This window comes from Ambystoma mexicanum, chromosome 10 (genome assembly GCF_040938575.1).
Source record: "Ambystoma mexicanum isolate Mex_15411 chromosome 10, UKY_AmexF1_1, whole genome shotgun sequence".
Taxonomy (NCBI): domain Eukaryota; kingdom Metazoa; phylum Chordata; class Amphibia; order Caudata; family Ambystomatidae; genus Ambystoma; species Ambystoma mexicanum.
Window position 1 is genome coordinate 1,268,423,154 of NC_090932.1, and position 19,862 is coordinate 1,268,443,015.

At 45.3% G+C, this 19,862-nt stretch overlaps 1 protein-coding gene across 1 annotated transcript in view; it reads right to left on the reverse strand.

Annotated features, from left to right (window-relative positions):
• The window catches only part of CFAP73 (cilia and flagella associated protein 73), a 537,992-nt gene that overhangs the window by 32,365 nt on the left and 485,765 nt on the right, over nt 1-19,862 (reverse strand). Inside the window, exons 6-7 of the mRNA XM_069619244.1 lie at nt 17,614-17,772; nt 16,598-16,711 (exon numbers count right to left, since the gene is read on the reverse strand). Coding sequence (XP_069475345.1) covers nt 16,619-16,711; nt 17,614-17,772 — 252 coding nt within the window. The 3' untranslated portion in view covers nt 16,598-16,618. The remainder of the gene's footprint in view (nt 1-16,597; nt 16,712-17,613; nt 17,773-19,862) is intronic.

A 19,862-nucleotide genomic window follows, 5' to 3' on the forward strand; every position in this document is an offset into this window, starting at 1 on the left:
AGGGTTTTTGTTTCCAGTCTTTGTGACCGTGACCGGCCAACGTTGACAGCAAGCACTACACAGCCTCACAGGGCTGCTCTGTACCCGAGATTCACCTGAATCTCGCAATCATCGATCACACTGATGAGCCTTGATCAAACCACACGTTATGAAAAAGACCCAGTAGGGTCGAAACACATGTTGGCTGAAATTGTAATTAAAACAAGGGTACCATAAAATTAGACTGCATGACCTCATAAATGGAATTCTACCCGAACACTACCATATCTCTTTTCATCTTGACCTCTTCACTCCATCATGCAAGGCTCACAACCTTGGGGTCCCTTTTCACAGCAAAATCAAATTGCAATATTTCATTACTGCAACAGGGCCCAGGACTAACCTTCTAAATATGTTGAAGATCTGCACACACCTTACTTATTTCTCGGCCAAAACCACCCTGGTCCTTGGTAGACAAGACTACTGGTGCAACCAAGTCATTGGCCTCCCTCTCTAAACAAAATAATCAACTTTGCCCCCCACACACACTCTACATCCTCTCACTCCTCAGTGTATTCACACCATGCCAGGTGGTTCTCTATGCAGAATACAATCCAGGTCAAGTGTATGCTTGAAATCTTTACATTTATGCATGGCCGAGCCAACCAGTCTCTTGCTGAAATCATTGCTCTCTCTACTCTGTCCCATGCGCCACCTGCAATGCTTCCCGCTCCTTTCTTTCTCTACTGGAATGCTCTCCCATCTGTAAACAAAGTGGTTCAGTCAGTTGAACCATTTACGAGTAGGGTAAACTCCATCTGCTAGCCAGAGAAGGTGTGCCCTTTACCCTCTTTCCCTTTATGTCATTCCCCCAAAGCTCTCTTCCCGCCCAGACAGAATGTTAAAAATATATAAATATGTATTCATGCAAGTACAGGCAAAAGGCCTAAATGCAGGGTATAGTTATATATTTAATTTTGTTTCCATATGTCCCCTTAATATTCTGCCACGTGCTACGGCCCCATTTCCCAACTCATCACTATCCACAATAACTATGTAGATGTACTGTGAAATTAGTCTGTTTGAAGTCTTTTTTCTTCAAGTGGAAGTACCAATATTACAAAATGCACTAAACACAAAAGAGGATGTTACTTTGTGGCTTGTTCCCACTCACCCCCACGCCTGCACACACAGATGTTCACAATGGTGATGGCATTCATTCTGGAGTTTTTGCTTTGACAGCATCTGCTTAAATACCCATATGTAATGGAGGTAATAGAGGTGTCCCTACTACAAGTCACAGCTCTCTTTGGCGCTATCAGTCTACGTGCCAAAGTCGACCTTGACTCCAACATACAGGCTTGCTTCAATGGTATGATATATGATATGGCCCAGGCTCACGTCTTTGCTCTAGAGGACTGGTTGTTTGCCTTTCACCAGGTAATCCATCACGTCAGCATCAAGAATGTAACTGCTGCATGGTGGGCCCAATGGGTGCTCGGCTCATGGTGTCTTGCATTCAGGTGTTCCCCTATGCCAAGCTCCAGAAGGGCTCACTGTCAGCCGTTATCCAGATTCCCGTTGGGATCGACTGCTCTGGTGGATGGAGGACAGCCATGCCCTAGTGGGGGTTCCTTTCACAGAGAATAAGAAGGGAGTGCACTCGGCCAACTGATTAGTCAAAGAAAGTTGAATGCAACGATAAGGCGTCATAAATCTAAGTGTAGAGTTTACTCTACAGGATGGCATCCGAAAATCCCCCAGAAGATCTTGAGAGGCATACATTGAGCCTGATATTGAAACCTGGCTTCATGAATTTTTAATAGGAGGACCCCAAATGTTAGCCCAAAAAGGCCTAACCTTGTAGACCATATTGCCTTTGCTTTTGTCACCCTATGCGCATGAGGTGACTTGAGGATAACTGTAAAGGTGGTCAGTGGCCACCAACTTCTAAGAGCTTTCACTTTGATACAATAAATAAGAAGCCTGAAAACATCTTTCAGAAATGGCTTCCATAGGCGAGTCAGCATCATTAGGGAAAGAAAAAAAGAAAAATAAAGGAAAAGGTCTAATGACTCCATATATACATTACTTAAAAGCACATGTTCTCAACCTGTTGGAAAACTGAAAGAGTCAGTACCATTAAACCCTGTGAGATATGACCAGATCTCATCTTAGGAGGGACTTGATCAGAATGCATTGTGATTTCCATCAATTGATCAATTCCTGGGAAGATTTCAGACGGCTTCATGGTAGGCCACACACTATTTTCTACAAACAAGGAGAGTTCTCACAGAACCCAGAGTAGTTTTGGCAGATGGCTTTGGCCAGAAGATCTTACCCTTGATTTGTAGAAACAGATTTATGAACTTTGCCAAGGGCAAGAAATGCAGTTTCAATGACATTAAGACATTATGGCTCAACAATTGTGAGTGCTCCAGAGAGGATTTCATAATGATATATCGGGCCTTATTACGAGGTTGCCGAGTTACCAGCAACCTTGTAAATCTGTTACCGCTGCCCGACATCCCGGTACTACCGGGATATCACAAGCGTCAGTGGTACGGTAAATCCCCATTCCCATGGGAATGAGGACACTGAAGCACCAGCACCGTTGTTAGCGGTGCCGATGCTGCAGTGAAAAACATGCCAATAGGAGCCTGGCGGGAGTTCAGTGCTCCTACCGGCATACTTCTAATTTGGCGGCCCAGAAAAGGGTGTCAGCATATCGCAAACTCCTAATGAGGGCCAAAAGGCCTCATAACGAGGTTGCTGGTAAAACCTGCAGGTAGCCGGCGGGTTACCGGCAACCCCGTAAACACTGTTACCGCCGCCTGACATCCCAGTGCTACCAGGATATCACAAACGGTGGCGGTACGGTAAATCCCCATTCCCATGCAGTCTGATCAGACTCTATGGGAATGGGGACACCGAAGCACTGGCACTGTTGTTAATGGTGCTGGTGCTTCAGTGAAAAACATGCCGTTAGGGGCCTGAACTCCCAGCAGGTCAGGCCTGCCGGTAGTTCACTGCCCCTACCAGCATACTTATAATTTGGCGGTTTGGAAAGGGTGCCGCTACGTTGCTAGCAGTACCTTTATTTCCGGACCGCCAAACTCATAATGAGGGCCATAGTGTTATATAGTGGAGATAGGACCTACACATGGAATGTTCTCTCCTGCAGAAAAATAAACCCTTCATTACAGAAAATGGCATCCCATGGTTCTCTTCAACCTGGATGATGGCAATGCCCTTCTGGAAGGCCTTTTGGTGACTACCCTGGCACCCCTGAGAGGTGTCCTACATGCTGCAGCGCGACTCATCAAAGGATTCTGCAAATTGGACCACATCACCCCAACCCTCATCGAACTGCACTGGCACTCACTGCAAGCATGGATCATCTTCAAATCCTGCAGCATCATATACAAGGCTGTCACCTTGAAATCCCCAAGCAGTCCTCAATGAGAAACGCTGCATCTCCGTAGGGCTACGATCCATCAGAAATAAAGACATGTGCGACTTGAACTCTGCCAGTACAGGAAGGAAAGAACCAGAGGGCAGGCCTACTCAGTATACACCCCCAGACTATGGCACTTCCTCCCAGCAAACACCAGACTTGCCCACTGACTTCTACTTTTCAGGAAGGAGTTCAGGGCCGTTCTCTACAAGGAATGGCTCCTCTCGAACAGTTAGGTCCACACACCCTCCACTCCCCACCTAAGCTGGGACGGGGGGGGGGATCTCCTCTGCCCTGTTTCCTCCCCTAGTTGCTTGCAGATTCCTTGCTGCCAAATTGCCCGCCCACCCCTTCCTCCTTTGCTAGCTCCCCGCTCCCTTGTCTCTCGACTTCCCTCACCGTATCCTTCCCACTATAACATATCTTTCAGTGCACTGTGTTAGGCGAGAGGTTAGGAGCTCATTTTCAGGTTCCATCTTGACACAGTTCACATGCACCTGCTGACAGGTTCTTTTCCCCTCAGGGCTTTTTGGTATGCTTTCTTTTGATTACACTTGCTGTAAATGGATTGTAAATATTACAATATATTTAGTTATGCCATTTCATGAATGGCTGTTACCCGTATTATTTAATGTTAAAGTAAACATGAACTATGGTGGTTTATGGAGTGCTCGTCTTTATTTACTTCATTGAACATCACATGTTTTAAATACATTATCTAAGCTGAGGAGCACCTTAAATGTAAATATTAGCTTACATGCTCTTTGCATAAGGCTGGAGGACAGGGAGCGCAATCCTGAGAACAACCTTTATCATCAAACAAACTATCTCGTATTGCTCTCGTCCTTGGCTTCAGGGTCGCATACTCTGTTTCACTTCAGAATGTACATCCTTGAAAGTGCAAATACAAACATATCCCTACTGGGAATTGTATAATGACTGCTACATGAGCGTCTCACGTGGATTAAATAATTACTTTGCTTACCCTTGTCCAAGCCAAGGACTGAATTTAAAAAAAGAGAAACCTTTGCACATACAGTTGGCAAAGGAAAAGGCATTGGTTTCTGGTTTTGTGCTATCTAATTGCAAAATGTGGCCACAGTAGGAGCCCCTCAATCTGCAAGGGAACCCGAACCTTTTCTATTTCCAAGTAAAGTAACAGAGCTGGAGGGCAGAGGCAACCGGATAGCAGAAAGGAGGTCTCCCCAATGAGCTGCAGCATGCCCCATTCTCTAGATATTCTTGCCATCTATGGGTCCCCTCGTAACGCCAACGTCTTACGCAAGAAACCAATGGAATTCTCAGGTTTCTAGAAAAAGTGGATAAGTGGCTGAAACTAACAAAGCTGAATCGGCAGCTGGTGCACCCTGTCATAGTAGAGGGCCGCACCTATAGGGAAGGTCAGCATGCGCCGGCCATGGCCAGCAATAGATGACCAAACCAGGACTTTGCATGAATGACATCAGGAGCGAGTGGAGAGTTCAAGTTCTGCATTGTGACCAGATGACCAGACCTGTGGCCCTGCAGGAGGATGAAGAGAGCAGGAAGCCGGAAAGTAGCTGCCCGTCAGTAGGAGGGAGTGGAGTGCGGAAGAAGCCTTGAGCTCCTGAATCACGCGAGGACAAGGTAGGCGCTGAGACTGCGTTGCAGGGCTTAGCGGGGTCATCCCCTACTTTGGCCCCTACCCCAAACCCAGAGGCAATAATTACTTTCCCAATAATAACACAGATCACATTTATTCTAGTCAGGAAACACAATTGAGGGTGGGGAGGGGGGGTGAATCCCAGCCTTCTTTAGCACAATGTCCTATAACGCATGGGGGTGATGAGAAGAAGACCACAGAGAAGAGCCTTGGGCAGCGACAAGGACAGTCCTAGGGCAGGGCCGCGTGTAGAAAGAGAACACACATGAGCAGTAGAAGCACAGCAAGTACACCAGAGCCCCAACGCCCAGAAGGAGGACGACCATCATGTGCGCTGAGAAGGGGAGAGGTAGAGAGCAATCCAAATACTGCCGCAGGGCATCTCAGAAAGCCAGACAAAAGAGGGGATCTGAAGTTTCTGCCAAGAAAGTGAAGAATGTTTGCATTGTGGGGATTGAAGTCCTCACCTCCTGACAGCGAGTTGTGCTTAACAAATCTAAGGAAGTGAAGAACTAAAGCAGTGAAGTCCACATTCCCAATACCCCTGAAGGAGACGGAGTGAAACTGCTGTTTTGTGGCAAATGACGTTCACATTCCTAATACTTCTGATGTATAGATTGTAAATTATAATAATGGGTGTCCTTATAAACCATTTAATGCAGGACTCCTCCTGCTTCAAAGTGTTATAATCACATGTGTTACTATTACTCAATTTGATGGTATTCAAGAACTTTTGCATTGGAGGAATTGAAGTTTACACTGACAATACTTCTGAAGTAGAGGTTGTTAATAATAATAATCATTTGTGTACATATTTAGTGCTTCAAGCCGGATTCTAAATACTCCCACGCACTGTAAAAACAAGTGTTGTTATTATCCAGATGAGATTCCCAGTCCACATTCACAATAGCTCTGAAAGATAGGTTAAGAAAATCTACTGCATTGTGGGGCATACTGTCCCTATTCCTAATACCTCAGAGGGAGAAATTGTGTACAAGGAACCAAAGCAAAAAAAAAGTAATTAACTATTGTACAGTACAATATTGACGTCCATATTCATAATACCTCTACCTTAGAGCCCTCCAGCTCTTTTGCTACACTTTGGGACTTTGAACGTTTCATTTCAATGGGCCTCATTTCGAGGTTGGCGGTAAGGGTTTAACGGCGCTGTAAGGGTGCGCTGCCATTAACCCCTTACCACTGCATTACGAGGTCCTTTAGCGGATCCCGCTAAGGGCGGCTGGTTTTACCAGGCGCCCTTAGTGGGAGCCGCTAAAGGGCCAGGGAGCTAACAACGGGCTTGTTATTAACGGGCCCGTTGTTAGCTCCCTCCCCATTCCCATTCGAGCCCTATGGGGTTTTGAATGGGAATGGGGATGGGTTCCCTGAATGGGGAAATACCGGGTCCTCCAAGGTTGGAATGGCCTGGTATTTCCCCATTCAGGGAACCCGGACCCGGTATGCGGTATCCATGGCGCTAATAGCACCATGGCTACCTCCATACTCGTAATGACCCCCAATGTGTTTTCTGTTTATTTCTTTTGGTTATTGAATCTAACCAACTCAATAGGCATAATTTATTTTTTTTGTGTTACACAGCACCTTCAGTACAGTGAAACAGGGAAGCCTTTTAGGCTGTCCCAAGGTTTAAATACCTTCTCTGGGATAAACTACTGTTTCCCAGAGAAAGTAAAGTGAAATTGACTTTACTAGTCTTTTTAAATTCCTAGACCCAGCACACCCAATCTTACAATAGAGTGCTGGAGGGGTTACTTAGTATCCCTGTGTCTAAAAACTCATGTAGCAGTCAAATGCTACCCTTTCCTCTCGAAATGGCTGGTGGCAGGGGTTTTACAACAAACTACCACGATTTTTCCCAACTGCGAACACCGTTAATGAAAAATTCCAGGAGCCATGTTTTTCAAGATGGCGTCTGAGCCCCCTTTGTTTAAACAGGTCCCGGTCTTTTTTCGTCGTTTCTTTTTGGAAACGTCCTTCTAGAGTTTGTCTCTGCGCACCAAACCAGGTTTGGTCCCTTTGTTCCTATGCATTTGGCGGGCTTCAGGACTGAAGACCGCCTCTGGTGCCAGAGTTGTCTGGGGTGGCCAGGAAGTGAGGGAGGTCCAAAACTCCCTGTGCTTAGTCTCCTAGGAGACCCAAATACACTCTGGTGTGATTGGCTGACTGACTGTCCAGCAAGGACAGCCACACTGCTGCGTGAGTGACAGCTAGGCTGGAATGAATGGTAGAGAACTGAATAAAAGGAGAGTCTCTTGGCTTGGAAGGCAGAGTCGAACAACTGGAATCAAAGAACCGAAGACAAGCTTGAAGAGAACGGCTGCTGCAACTCCTTGACGGTTGGTTTGCCTGGTGAAGCCCTGCTGCAGGTCCGAATCACCAAGTTCACCTCGACAGAGAAGCCCCTACAAGGACGACTTCTCCCTTTGAGTTGGTGGGACCAATCAACTCGACACTAAGCCACCTGGATACCATTCTCCTAGCTGGTTGTATTTTCCTCAGAGTGCTACAGGAAACCGAATAAACAGGGAGAGGGACCACCAGTTTGTGTGCTTGTCTACAGCTACTGGAATTTATGATTTTCCAGCTATGTGACCAGTCCGTGTGCAGTGCAGGAGTCCCACGACGACCTCCGTCTTGTCCCCACGAATGAGGCTCAGGAACAGCGAGATCTGCAGGAACTGCCAGGAACAGAAGTCTCCAGCTCCATCTTTTTCTTCATTGTAAGGTACTGTGAAAACCCGATAGAGAGAACTTACCTCTCACTGCGAAGGTGCGTGAAACTTTCGCAACTTGCAGGCCTAATCAGCTTGTGACCCAACATAATATTCTTCTTTTCGCAAACTACTTCTGAGAACTTTTACAGAGACTTTACCAATTTACTTACCAGAACCGTTTTATCCTATCCAAGACTTTAGCCCGTTGACTTTGGCCTAACCTATTGAATTCTATTGACTCTTCTGGTGAACTCAAAGTATCTGCACTGTCTAAGACTACTTGTGAAATTTCTTTGTGATGTTCTGATAATCTATGCCTTTTTGCTCCTACTTCAAAGTGTTCTGAATGCCATTTTTCTCCTCCTTCAAAGGAGTTTAAAAGCCTCAGAACCATATAGTTTAGTGCTGAAGTAAATATTTAGTTGCCTCCTTCTAGTGAATGTTTTATAACTGACTGTGAAATAAATGAATAAGTATTTTACCAAGAAACATTGAGTGTAAGAGTTTATTTGAATACTTGCGATTGTAGACCTCTGTGTAACATCATTACAGCTCACATTCCCTCTTGAGATAAGCCTGGCTGCTCAGCTCTGCTACCAAAAACTCTGTAGTACAGACTTATACCAAAGGCTGGTTTTGCTTACACCTGTAGTCCTAGTTGTGTGCAGTGGTCCCCAAGAGACTGCATACAAACTTTGCTTAACCGTCACAATTATAAGATCGCCACAAAGTGAACCCAACAAACCCACATTGGGAACTGTGATTGCGCAGTAGTGAAAGATTGACACACAGGTGGTATTCTTCTATTCATAGGATACATGGGGTTGGGGAAAGGTCTCACTAGTCCCAACGCTAAGAGGAGTTTCCCTGCCTCAACATAAATCTCAAATGTGTCTGTCAGGATGTCAAAATAAAAGATAGTACACTGTTGTGTCAAAATCCTAACTCTCGCCTTCACAATTATCAACTAAATACAAGGAGCAAAAGGGATTGTCTTCTCAGCCAGTTATTGTCAAGCTTCTTTAAAGGTCCAAAACACAAAGTACCAATTAATGCAAAGATTCCACAGGGGTCAAGCGAGTATCTCCGTGTTCACAAGTTCCAAAAGAGAAATATGTTCTTTCGCTTGCTTTCACTTCCTTGATGAGCTCAGAGGAGATTTCCCTTCTCTCAGCTTGCCACAAAGTTCACTAGTCCTAGGGGTTGTCTCCCTTTTCTCTTCCTTGACACAGCCAACTGGGTTCACCTTTCTACCTTTCTACCCAGTACTGTGACTATGAAGAGGTGTAGCGATTATCCCAATATAGGTTGCGAGTCCCAGGCTCGCTTGGTATCAATAGTTCTCCTTCTAGGTAGACCGGGTATACTTTCCTGCCATTTACTACCTATTGTACATCCAACCTAGTTCACCTTGCTCCCTGGTACTGCTATCATTAAGATGAGCCACTGATGCACTTTGATTTTGGGTGGGAGTCCCAAACTCGCCTCAGTGTGGTACCTCTCTTTCAGGGTAGGCGTGGTTCACTTTCCTGCCATGCACTACCATATATAGTTATAGGTGTCACTGTTTCTTTATAGGTATTTGCAGGGTCACAGACCCTTGCCTCTGGGTCTTCTCTCCGCCTTTGCTTGCCACCACCTCTCATTCACAAGGTTCCAAACCCTTGGTTCAGGGTATTCTTCCCTCTTGCTATCTGCCACCTCTTTCTTGCAGTTTCAGAGACCCAGACACTAGGCTTGGGGTATTCTGCCCCCTCCTCTGTTCACCTCTACTTCCTCTGGTTCCCAGTGTCATCTAGTCCTCTTACGTACCTGTTTCCTCGGTACGTGAGGGAACCCGCCTTTCCCCAGCATCCTCCATCAGCTGCGGGATTCCTGCTGCTTGTGAATGCTCCGCTTGGTCTGCGGCGGCTCTGCAGCACAGGCGTTCCTTCAGAAAGTTGTCTTGCTTCTGACGCCTCGGGATCGCCTGCCGTCTTTGTCCAGCCAGTATCTCGGGGCTGTGTTCTACTCCCATGTGATCCTCCCGAGGTGCTCCATCCCCAGGTGGGCTACTGGGCTGTGGCTGAACTGCCCAGCCCAATTGAGAAGGGCATCATACCCTTACCGAAAATGCCAAACACAATTGGAATGGATGCACCACCTTGAAGGGAGCAGCCAGCAGTTGTTGAAGATGGTATTGCTTGGTAAAGGAAAGATGAGAGGAATGTGGATTGTTGAAAGATCTCGGGGTCTGGAAGCTTGGAGGCTTCTACGGGTTACACTTGGACGAGAGTTGGCACTGAGGGTTATATGAATTGGCCAATTTCTATGGACTTTGAGACTGGATCTGGAGGGAAAATTGATGTTCTGTCAGAGGGGAGTTTCTTCTGGTGTCTGGACCGCAGAGTGAGAGTTCCATTTTCACTTTTGAGATTTTCCCTCCTGGTTACTCTTTATCCCACCATCCCACACCAGATCTTTTCAGAGGATCTAGGGGTGTTCTATGGAGTTAATGAAAAAGCGTTTTTTAGGTGAGAGATAAAATGTACAAGGTAACAACCTTTGTGACTACTGCTGAGAGTATTACAATCCTGTACAGTGCGGGAGGGGAAGATATATGTGAGGATACTTGAGCTGAGTGGGTTGAAGTGTGCAATGTGTCCTCTATCTTGAATTACTATTGTTAAAAAAAGAAACTTGGTTCATACTATTTTAACAAATGACCTTTCCTGTTCTGAGAACCTGCTGTGAATATCCGTGGGAACTATTCAGGAGGATTTCCAAAAGAGCCGCTGAGGTGTTGTTAGTAGCATGTTTTCTGGCAATTATGTTTCACATATTGTTAGTAAAAACAAGCATTCCAAAACTTGTTTTATCGGGTTCGGGGGCAGTTCTGGGGGTCTGTGGCAAAACAGCGCACATTTAACAATCATATTGGTGGCAGTATGATGAATAAGTACATTGCTTGATTATTTGCCCAAAAATGCCAGAGCCCGTCTAATGAGAATGAACACAGACAAATGACCTGTTCTCTGCAAAGGTGCCCAATCAGGGCAGATGACACTCCCATTGTAGCTCCCTGTGCTTTCTACCGAGAAGAAATGCTATCTTGCATATCAGTCTGGTTCCACTCATAAGGGCAATCCATTAGTGAAATGCTAAACAATTCTCCTCTGAACAAGGGGACCAACAGCAACACCAGACAAGGGTTTCTGCCTATTTGGGCCTCATCAGTGAGGGGAGGCTGTACCTTTCTAGGCACACAGAGCACAGGGATAATGTCAGAATTACCCTTACTAACTTAGGGTTAAACTCCAAATTGCGAGAGACCCTCTGCTGGGAACGAACACGACCTGATAACCTGTTCTCTGTGAAAGGGTCCACTCAGGAGAGTCTGCAATCATATTTTAGCTTGCTGTGCTTTTTATAGTGGAGAAATATCCATTTGCATATTAGCTAGGTCCAGCCCGAAAGGACAGGTCTGCGCAGAAATGCTAGGCAATGCTCCTATGAACAAGAATACAACTAGGAATCACCGGCATGTGTTTCTGCCGTGTGCTGCACCGCAGCCACCCCTCAATGATGATGATGGCAAATGCTAGGAGGGATTTCTACGACCACCGCTAGTGTAGGGTTTTGGATGGCGCACCGTTTGGGGGCTGGCAAAAGTGGCATGTACGCTTAGCCTCCTTACTCCGATTCTCAAAACCTCTCCCCCCAGGTCAGTAAGAATCACTTGGGCACTGTGGAGGAAAAATAAGTAACAAGGTATACTCATTCTTGTACCCCCCTGTTATAAGGTCACTGTATACCAATATATTCGGTTTTCCAATCGCATGTGTAACCACTGCCCCTAGATTCCATGAGACGAGACGTTAGATTGCACTGAGCATGTCACAGTTAGCAAAGCACTTTGCCCACTGTGAAAGAATGCTCGCCTTCACTGTTCACGCTTCTGACGTATATCCCCTTTGGCATGGCTAAGCATGTTCTCTGTTCTCTCTTTTTACTGAGAGGTGGCTTTAGCAGACAGAATCCATAATATTACAAGGACTCTTGCCTAACTCGATGCAGGAGGCAGGAGCAAAGCTTTACAGAGAATATTCACCCTGGAGAAATATTATGCTATGCATTCTTCGCTGATTACACTCGCGAGCATGACACAGTGCAGCTGGCATCAAAAGGACATAAAATGAAGGTTTGTTCTTTGTCAGCAAAATGTTGCAAGGTGTGACCTTGCCAGGTTGTGACCACGCCCCGCCCTCTTGCCATTGGAACTCATGTATTCATCTGGGTATAAGAGACTGGGGCGGGGGATGGGGGGGGGGGTTCTCTTGCACCAACGTCTTGCATTGCTGTTGGTTATGTGGCTGCTACTGCTTTACCAATAAAATGTTCATCAATCAACCAAAATCGTGAGTGGTCTTTTCTTCCACCATAATCTGCTGTCATAGATCTTGTTTTTCCGATGCTCTGCGGGGTCACCGGGAGCACTTCCCGATGATCCCCTTGGGCCCAGAAAGGATGATTTCATCTAAGGGGGAGCTGGCCCGAGCACCCAGAGACTTGAGGAGGGCGGACAGAACAGACGCAGAAGCAAGAGCATATCGGAATGTTCGTGGGTTGGTGAACCTACGTAACTGCATCAATGGATTATGACGTCATGTATCATGTGGTCTGATAGGTTGCATGTAATAATGTCCCTGCAAAAAAGTCGCCTGGCAAAAAAGTCGGTGAACATGCGGGGGAACACCCCCCGACACCTTTTTTTCCAAGGGCAGCGGGGGACAAACCCGCAAACCCCGCAATCCCCGCTCGACTTGACCCCATATATATGGTCACCATATATAATGTTGCCACAACCGTTTACCGGCGACATTATGTATGGGGAAAATATTACTGTATACCGTCTGATGCTGGTCAAAATATCTGTATTTGGATTTAAAGTATGGAATCTGTCTGGAGTGATAGGAGGGAAAGTATCCCCCCTAACAAAATTGGTTTTCTGAAGTGAGAAAAGTTAAGCAGTTGGCCACTGCAGTGTTAAAGCAGCCCATACATGCTCCATACTGACGTAAGAAAAATGAGACCGCAATGTCAGAGTATTGCAGGACCAAGTAGGGACAAGTATAAATGTGTTCTGTGCGAATGCAAAGAAAACATTTTGGATGGGAGCCCTGGGATTGTCTTGTCTCAACCCAGACCTTGCTATTTGAAACCCTACAATGTGCAACGCATGTTGCGACCCGGCTTTATATTTCACACTCCCCTGTGTCCTAGTATGGAAGCTGTAACAGGCTGTATTTCCACCGATTGTGTGTCTTGTCTTTGAACCTTACCTGCCCACGTATCTGAAGAATTGAATAGTGCTTTGCATTGTGTGTAGAATAACGGGGGATATAGTCTGTGAAACAGAAGTTACCTGAATCTGACCAACAGCCGTGGGTGTCTCTGAAACCTCTGTACAAGGGGAGAAACTGAGCTCAGGACAAATGCCTGAGCCACCAAATAGGCATGGCAGAGAGGTTAAGTTAATGAGCCATACCCACACCGCCAGCCACGGGACTCAATAGCATACCGGTGCAGATGGGGTTAGGAATGGACCTGGACCTATAAAAAGCCATACTTTGTCTTGCCCCTGTGAGAATGGGTTCATGGCAATTTAGACAAGTGACACTTCCGCCTAAAGGGAGTTCAGCACACTTCATGGTTACTCACTACTCGCCAAAAGCATGCAAGAACCTGGAACAATGGCATGAAAATATACACAGACCAAGTCACCCAGCTACTTTCCACCAGAATGCACATTCGAGCTATACAGAATAACAAATTTACAAACTGCATCCGAGAAAAATGGCTTCCATGTACACCGTCAGTGGGACAGCTACCTCGATCGGTATACCCAAGCCACTAAGAGACTGACCGAATCCAAGACCTGCACACTAAAAGCCTCTCAAATAAAGCTTGGCAGGTAAAACCCATGAAAAATGAGTGTGCAAACTTGCAGGTTCCGACCCACAAAACTGGATACAAACGATTATATCCCGTTCTCCAAGGGTAATCCCCATTGAAAGAAAGTCTGGAAGATATTTTGGACACTTGACTAACCCACCCCACCAGAGAGCCACCAGCGAGCAGACAGCCCGATTCCTCTCAACCACCTAAATACCAACAATCCACACCCAAACAGCAGATGGATGGCCTGTTCATTCCTGAAACCCAAGCTCATATTTCTAAACTGTTTTCACCAGCCTCAGGTACGTTCGAAGGTTTCCCTAACTCGACAATAAATACCAGTACTAGGTATACCCAATCAGACAACTCGCAGCAGGGGACAACACTGTAGTCATGATACATGCCCCATGGAGCGCTGCTGATTTATTTAACATGGCCCAGAGATTCCCCAAGGTACGAGAAGACCCTGTCAAATTCCAGGAGGAGCTCCAAGTCATAATAGACTGATATCACCCCACAGGTGTTGATTTAAATCAGTTCTTGCGAGCAGTGCGGCCCCTGGACACATTTCCTTTACTTAATGTGCACGCAAATTGGTCAACCGAAGAACCAGCTATGCCTAGGGATTTAAAAACGTTCACTGATAGATAAGTACAAACTGTTCTTGAAATTTTCGCTCAAAAAAACGATTGGGCTAAAATAGATTTGTGCAAAAAGGCCAATGGAGAACACCCTGCAGAGTATCTTGAGCGTCTAAAACAATGTTTCGAACAACATACTGTGTCTGTGGATGCCGTGCCTCCAGCACTACAGGCTGTAGAGGCACAGTTTGTCATGGGGTTGGAACCCAAAAAAGCAGAAGGGATTAAAGCTGTAATAATAGTATGGAAAGGAAATAGGTTGGTTGAGGTGTTGCTGACAGCACAGCATTTCCATGAAAAAGAAACAATGGAAGGCAAGCTTATGACGTTACAAATACAAAGATTATAACCCTCCCAGGGAAAGGGATGGTTCCGCCCTCCAGCAGGGGGGCAGGATCGGGGAAGAGGAGAGCTGCAAGCATTCTAGATGGGGCAACCCGCCGAAAGGTATTATTCAAAAACACAAACGTTGAACAGTGCAACTATTGCAAGGAGTTTTGGCACTGGAAAGGTAAGTGCCTGAATCGGCCCAAGTACGACGGTCAAGGTGGGCAGAGGTCCACCTCAGGTGGGGCAACGCAAGGTCTGCCTCCAAAGTCGTTACTTATGACTGATGTATAGGTTTGCCAAGGGGTCTCCAAGCTTGTTGCATCACTTATATCGATTGATCCTGCTGCCCCTTATGTTGAATGTAATGTTGTTAGCCAAAAGGGTTCATGTTTAGTGGATACAGGAGCATCACGCTCCACTCTAAGAGCATGCAAGTCTCCGCTGTCACCACACTCCGACGAGGTAATAGATGCTGTCGGCATAGGAGGTACACCGATACCTCTCCCAGTGTTCATCCCTCTGATGGTCACAATAAGTCCCATTTCCAAACAGCAGGCATTTTTGTTAAGCCCTGTTCTCCTGTGAATTTGTTTGTATTGGATTTGTTGAGTAAACTGAGTTGAACCATTCATTGTTCCCCTGATGGGATGCTGGATATCCCAGCTCATAGAGAGCACAACGTGCTGGCAGTGTTACAAGAGGTTGCCGACTTGCGCCCTGAAGACAGGACCAACACACCCTGTCCGCGGCAGGGGCTGTTGGACCAGATCCCAGCCTGTTTATGGTCAACCCGTGCAGATGATACTGGGTATATTGTAAGCGCTGAACCAGTTAAGATCACACTGAATCCTGCCAATCCCTTTCCATGTGTACCCCAGTATCATATCTCCTGACGGGCAGAAGAAGGCATCCGCCCTGTGATAGAATCCCTTCTCCAACAAGGCAGAATTTTGACGACCTGCAGTCCCTGTAATACTCTAATACTGCCTACAAAGAAGCCAGGTAAAGAGGTATATCATTTTATTCAGGACCTGTGTGCAGTAAATACTGCCGTATTACAATCCTTTCCTGTGGCACCCAATCGAGCTGCAATTTTCTCATGTATTCCCTACACTTACATTATATTAGAAAGCAAATCAATATAATAAAATAAAAAGTCTTTGATTATATTCAACTTTTGAAAGCAGTCTTACATGAGAAGGTATGGTTTCTAAATGTTGAATTGACATTATAAATGCAAAGAGGGTCTGTACTTGTCAATTGACAATTGTACTCATTGTGATGTATTCCCTACACTGCCATATATTTTACTGTCGTGGAGCATTATTTTCTATACCCATACACCCGGAGAGTCAATTTCCCATTGCGTTCATCCATAAAATGACAATATACATTCACTTGTCTCCCAATGGGGTACTTATAGAACCAAACACTGTTTTCTCACATTGTAAAAGAGATATCTGGATTCGGTGTGAATCTCCTCTGCATGGTACATCAAGTGGGTGAATAAAAGAGGATGTAAATGTTTCTTCTCACTCAATGCTGCTCACACATGCATGTACCTCATCTAAAAAAGGGTTTTACTGGTCAGGGTCCTAACATTTTCTTTCCTTACTTTTGTCTAGTGGCTAATGATTTAACACATGATTGACTGGCTTCATTTCCACCAAGTCATCACCTGCAGATATTCACTAGCCCCTGACATGCAACTCCTAATAATCTTCATTCTCCACAGTTGATATATTTTCCCAAATATATCTTTCACTTTCCACCCACTCATAGATAGTTATAGTTGTGTCTACTTTGTGTGGTTAGGCTTTCCTTTAGTAGGACCTGCGTTAATATGAAGTAAAGCTGTCACTCGTGTGTCACTTACCAGCTTTGCTGTAGACTGGTATCAGTTGGCAGTGGACAAGGCTTGCCTAGAGGAGATTTCTGCTTTCCGGAGGTCTGCAAAGATATCACTCAAGTCTCCCAAAGAGATCTGAATCTGCCAAAGACAATTTAGCATAAAATAAAATCAAACTGACTGTCATACAATACACCTACCTCTAGAAATCATGGGAGGAAATGTGTAGGGATTAGTGTGAGGCTTAATGTTTAAAAGCAAAGCAATCGGAAGTGCTTGATGTGGGAGAAGCAACATGGAAAGTTGTAGGACTATTGGCTGTGGAGGAGCTAAAGGGAATGGTGCAGGAGCACTCGCTGTGGGTGTTTGCTTAAAGCTGCAGAAGCAACGGCTGTCCAAGACTGAAAACTTTAGGGAAGCATTAGAGAATTAAGCTGAAGCATTGGATGTGGGGAGCGTTAGGGTATTGTACAGTAGTGCTGATTTTGGGAAAGTTGTGGGAATTGGGGGAGGAGTGCTGGTGGTAGAAGAGCTGGAGCGAACTGTATATTATTGCAAACCTGGTTGTGCCGCAATTGAAACTCAACCCTGGCTGGGGAGAGCTACAGGGAATGGGTATGTGATGGGATCCAAGTCTCTCTGGCACTGGCATATGAGACCCCTATCTAAGGCAACGGAAAGGTCATGAGAAGTCTAGCTGTGATGGATCTGAGTGGAATAGGCACTTTACAGGAACCCTGGCAGTGGGAAAGCTGCCAGCAATGTATACTATGGAAACTCTTGCTCTGAGGGAGCTGAAGGGAATGGGCATTTTGATAAACATGGTTGCTGCGATACCGTAGGCAATGGGTACGTTATGGGGAAATCTGCTTTGCAGAAGCTGCAGTAACTGGGTGTGCTATTGGAATCTTGGATTTGGAGGGCTGAAAGGAATGGGTAAATTATGGGGATCTATGGATGTGGGGGAGGGGCAGTAAAAGTGTCCTCCCCCAGTAAAAAAAAACTGTCCATGCAGGATGTAGAGTTGAATGATGTGTTCTAACCTTGTCCAGCTGACCCTCTGTGTCCTCCATGGGGATGTCCACCTGCAAACGCAACTGTTTGTTGAGGATCTGGAAGAGATTGTAGGTCGCCATCTTTACCAGCCCTATGGTGAGCGTCTTCTGGGCTGCAGTGTTCTGGATGTGAGTCCAGTTCGACTCCTAAAGAACATAATGGGATAGAATTGACCATTCTCAAGATATAAGTTGTTTTTCAACCATGCTTTACTGGATAACAAACAACAATCAACATCTTGAATAGATTCAGAACATTTGAAAACAGCATTTTTTTAAAATTATTATAGTGTGCTATAGTTTCACAAACATTTTACACTTACATATATACAGAAAAAGGACAATTAACATTTATAAAATACAAAAATATAACTACAATTCAGTCCATTATTCAAATTCTTATCGCAATTCATGTAAAACAAATACGAATATCCAGTAAAATCATGGTCATGACGTTATTTAATATCTAAATATGAAATTGTACAGAAAACTATACTTATGAGTAACAGAGTCCAACCTATAATACTTTATCCTTACTGCTACCTTGCGACAACAGAAACAAAATAGCACTAATCGCACGCACCAGCAAACGATTCCAGAAATATAAGGACTCCAACGTCTCACATTATCCAAAAAAACAATTAGTGCAACAAACGTATATTAAGAGTGCCAGTAGAATTCCCTAATAGTTGCTTCCAAGATTCAGGTTGACCCACAGTGCCACATAATCTTACGCCGGGGAAAGGAAGACTTAGCTCGTAGACACAAAATCTCACCATTTGGTAGAGTGTTGAACCTGAACCTCAAAAAATATAGTTCTAAAAACAGCAGAGGGGAATTTCAACAACTATTGTGGCAATACTCCTAGTTTTCTGTGCTCCAAACCACAATCTTTATATAGTCTGTACTACGGATACATTGTAGGTCCTCTATCCAATCGCACTGCCAGAGTTTTTTCTTTACCTTTACCGGATTACTAATTAGGCGTTCCCTACACATGTTCAGCGCTTCCAACAACAGACTGCACATTTCCGACAAGCCAGATAGCATAGGACAATCGCCAGACAACAAAGCACCATATAAAAGCCCAAACCTGGAGGTAAAAGCTCCAACATGGAACCCATTGGTGGGAGGATGATTTTACGGTACAGGTTGAGCATATGCCAAAGGATTTTAGATTTTAAAGAATGTAGTGACTTAAAAACAGCATTTCAGAAAATGTGCCTATATTGCAAATTTCACTGTTCATCCCTCCACTACCCCCCCCACCTAACCCCTCACAGTGCAATCATCAATACCTTTTCTTGGCTCAAATGCAGGTCAACTCCCTCAAGTAGTACAACTCAAACCAATATGAGGACACCTCAGGCCTGCGTAATCCACAGCCACGTATTGCAAGAATGGGCTCTAGATCGAATAGAAACCGAATCATGGATCTTGAACGTCATTTTTCCAAGGTCAACATTACCCCATAACCTTTTAATAAACAGCCTTGCAGCCCTATAGTAACTTCCAAATCAACCTAAAATTCAGAGGGAAGAAGATTCAGCAGAAGGAAGCAAGATGTAACCGGAATAGGGTATCCTGCAATGTCGGCTACTGCAGAATGCACCTCAGCCATCCCTACCAGATATGATGAGAAACTCTACCCCACATGCCCTCCAGTAGAAATCTTTCCTTTTGGGATGCTGCTCATGGAACAAGACAGGAGGGCAAAACCCTGGGTATGTCAGTTTAGGCTTGGTGTGCAGTGCCTGTATAGAGATTTTAGTTTTACGACTGTTCCTCCAAATAGACTCCCACTCTTATCTCCAGGTCTCCCTGCCATGCTAGCATGTATTTCTCAGGGAGGGTGGTCCTCCCGGAGATAAGGATTTCATAGATCTTGGAGATAACGTCCCCGGCCATCTGGGCACTCAGCAAGGCTTTTTCAAACTCAGTCAACTTCCTAGATCCTTTCTCTTTGTTCCAGTTGCTGAGGTACCAGTACCTCTTCTGCAGGTACTCATATCTATCTTATTCTCTGATCCGAAAGTCTGCCCGTCACTCTACAAGCTGTTAATATCTCCCTACTAAGCCAGCTTTGTCCTCTTTCTGATGGAAGCTTCTTGACTAGACACCACTGTAAATTCAGCGTTTCCCACCAATCGGCTGAAGAGGTAGGAAAGGTTGTACGGTAACTCTGTGGTCCAAGACCCCCAAAGTAGTTCTGGTTACTTGTTTGATAGGCTTCAAGG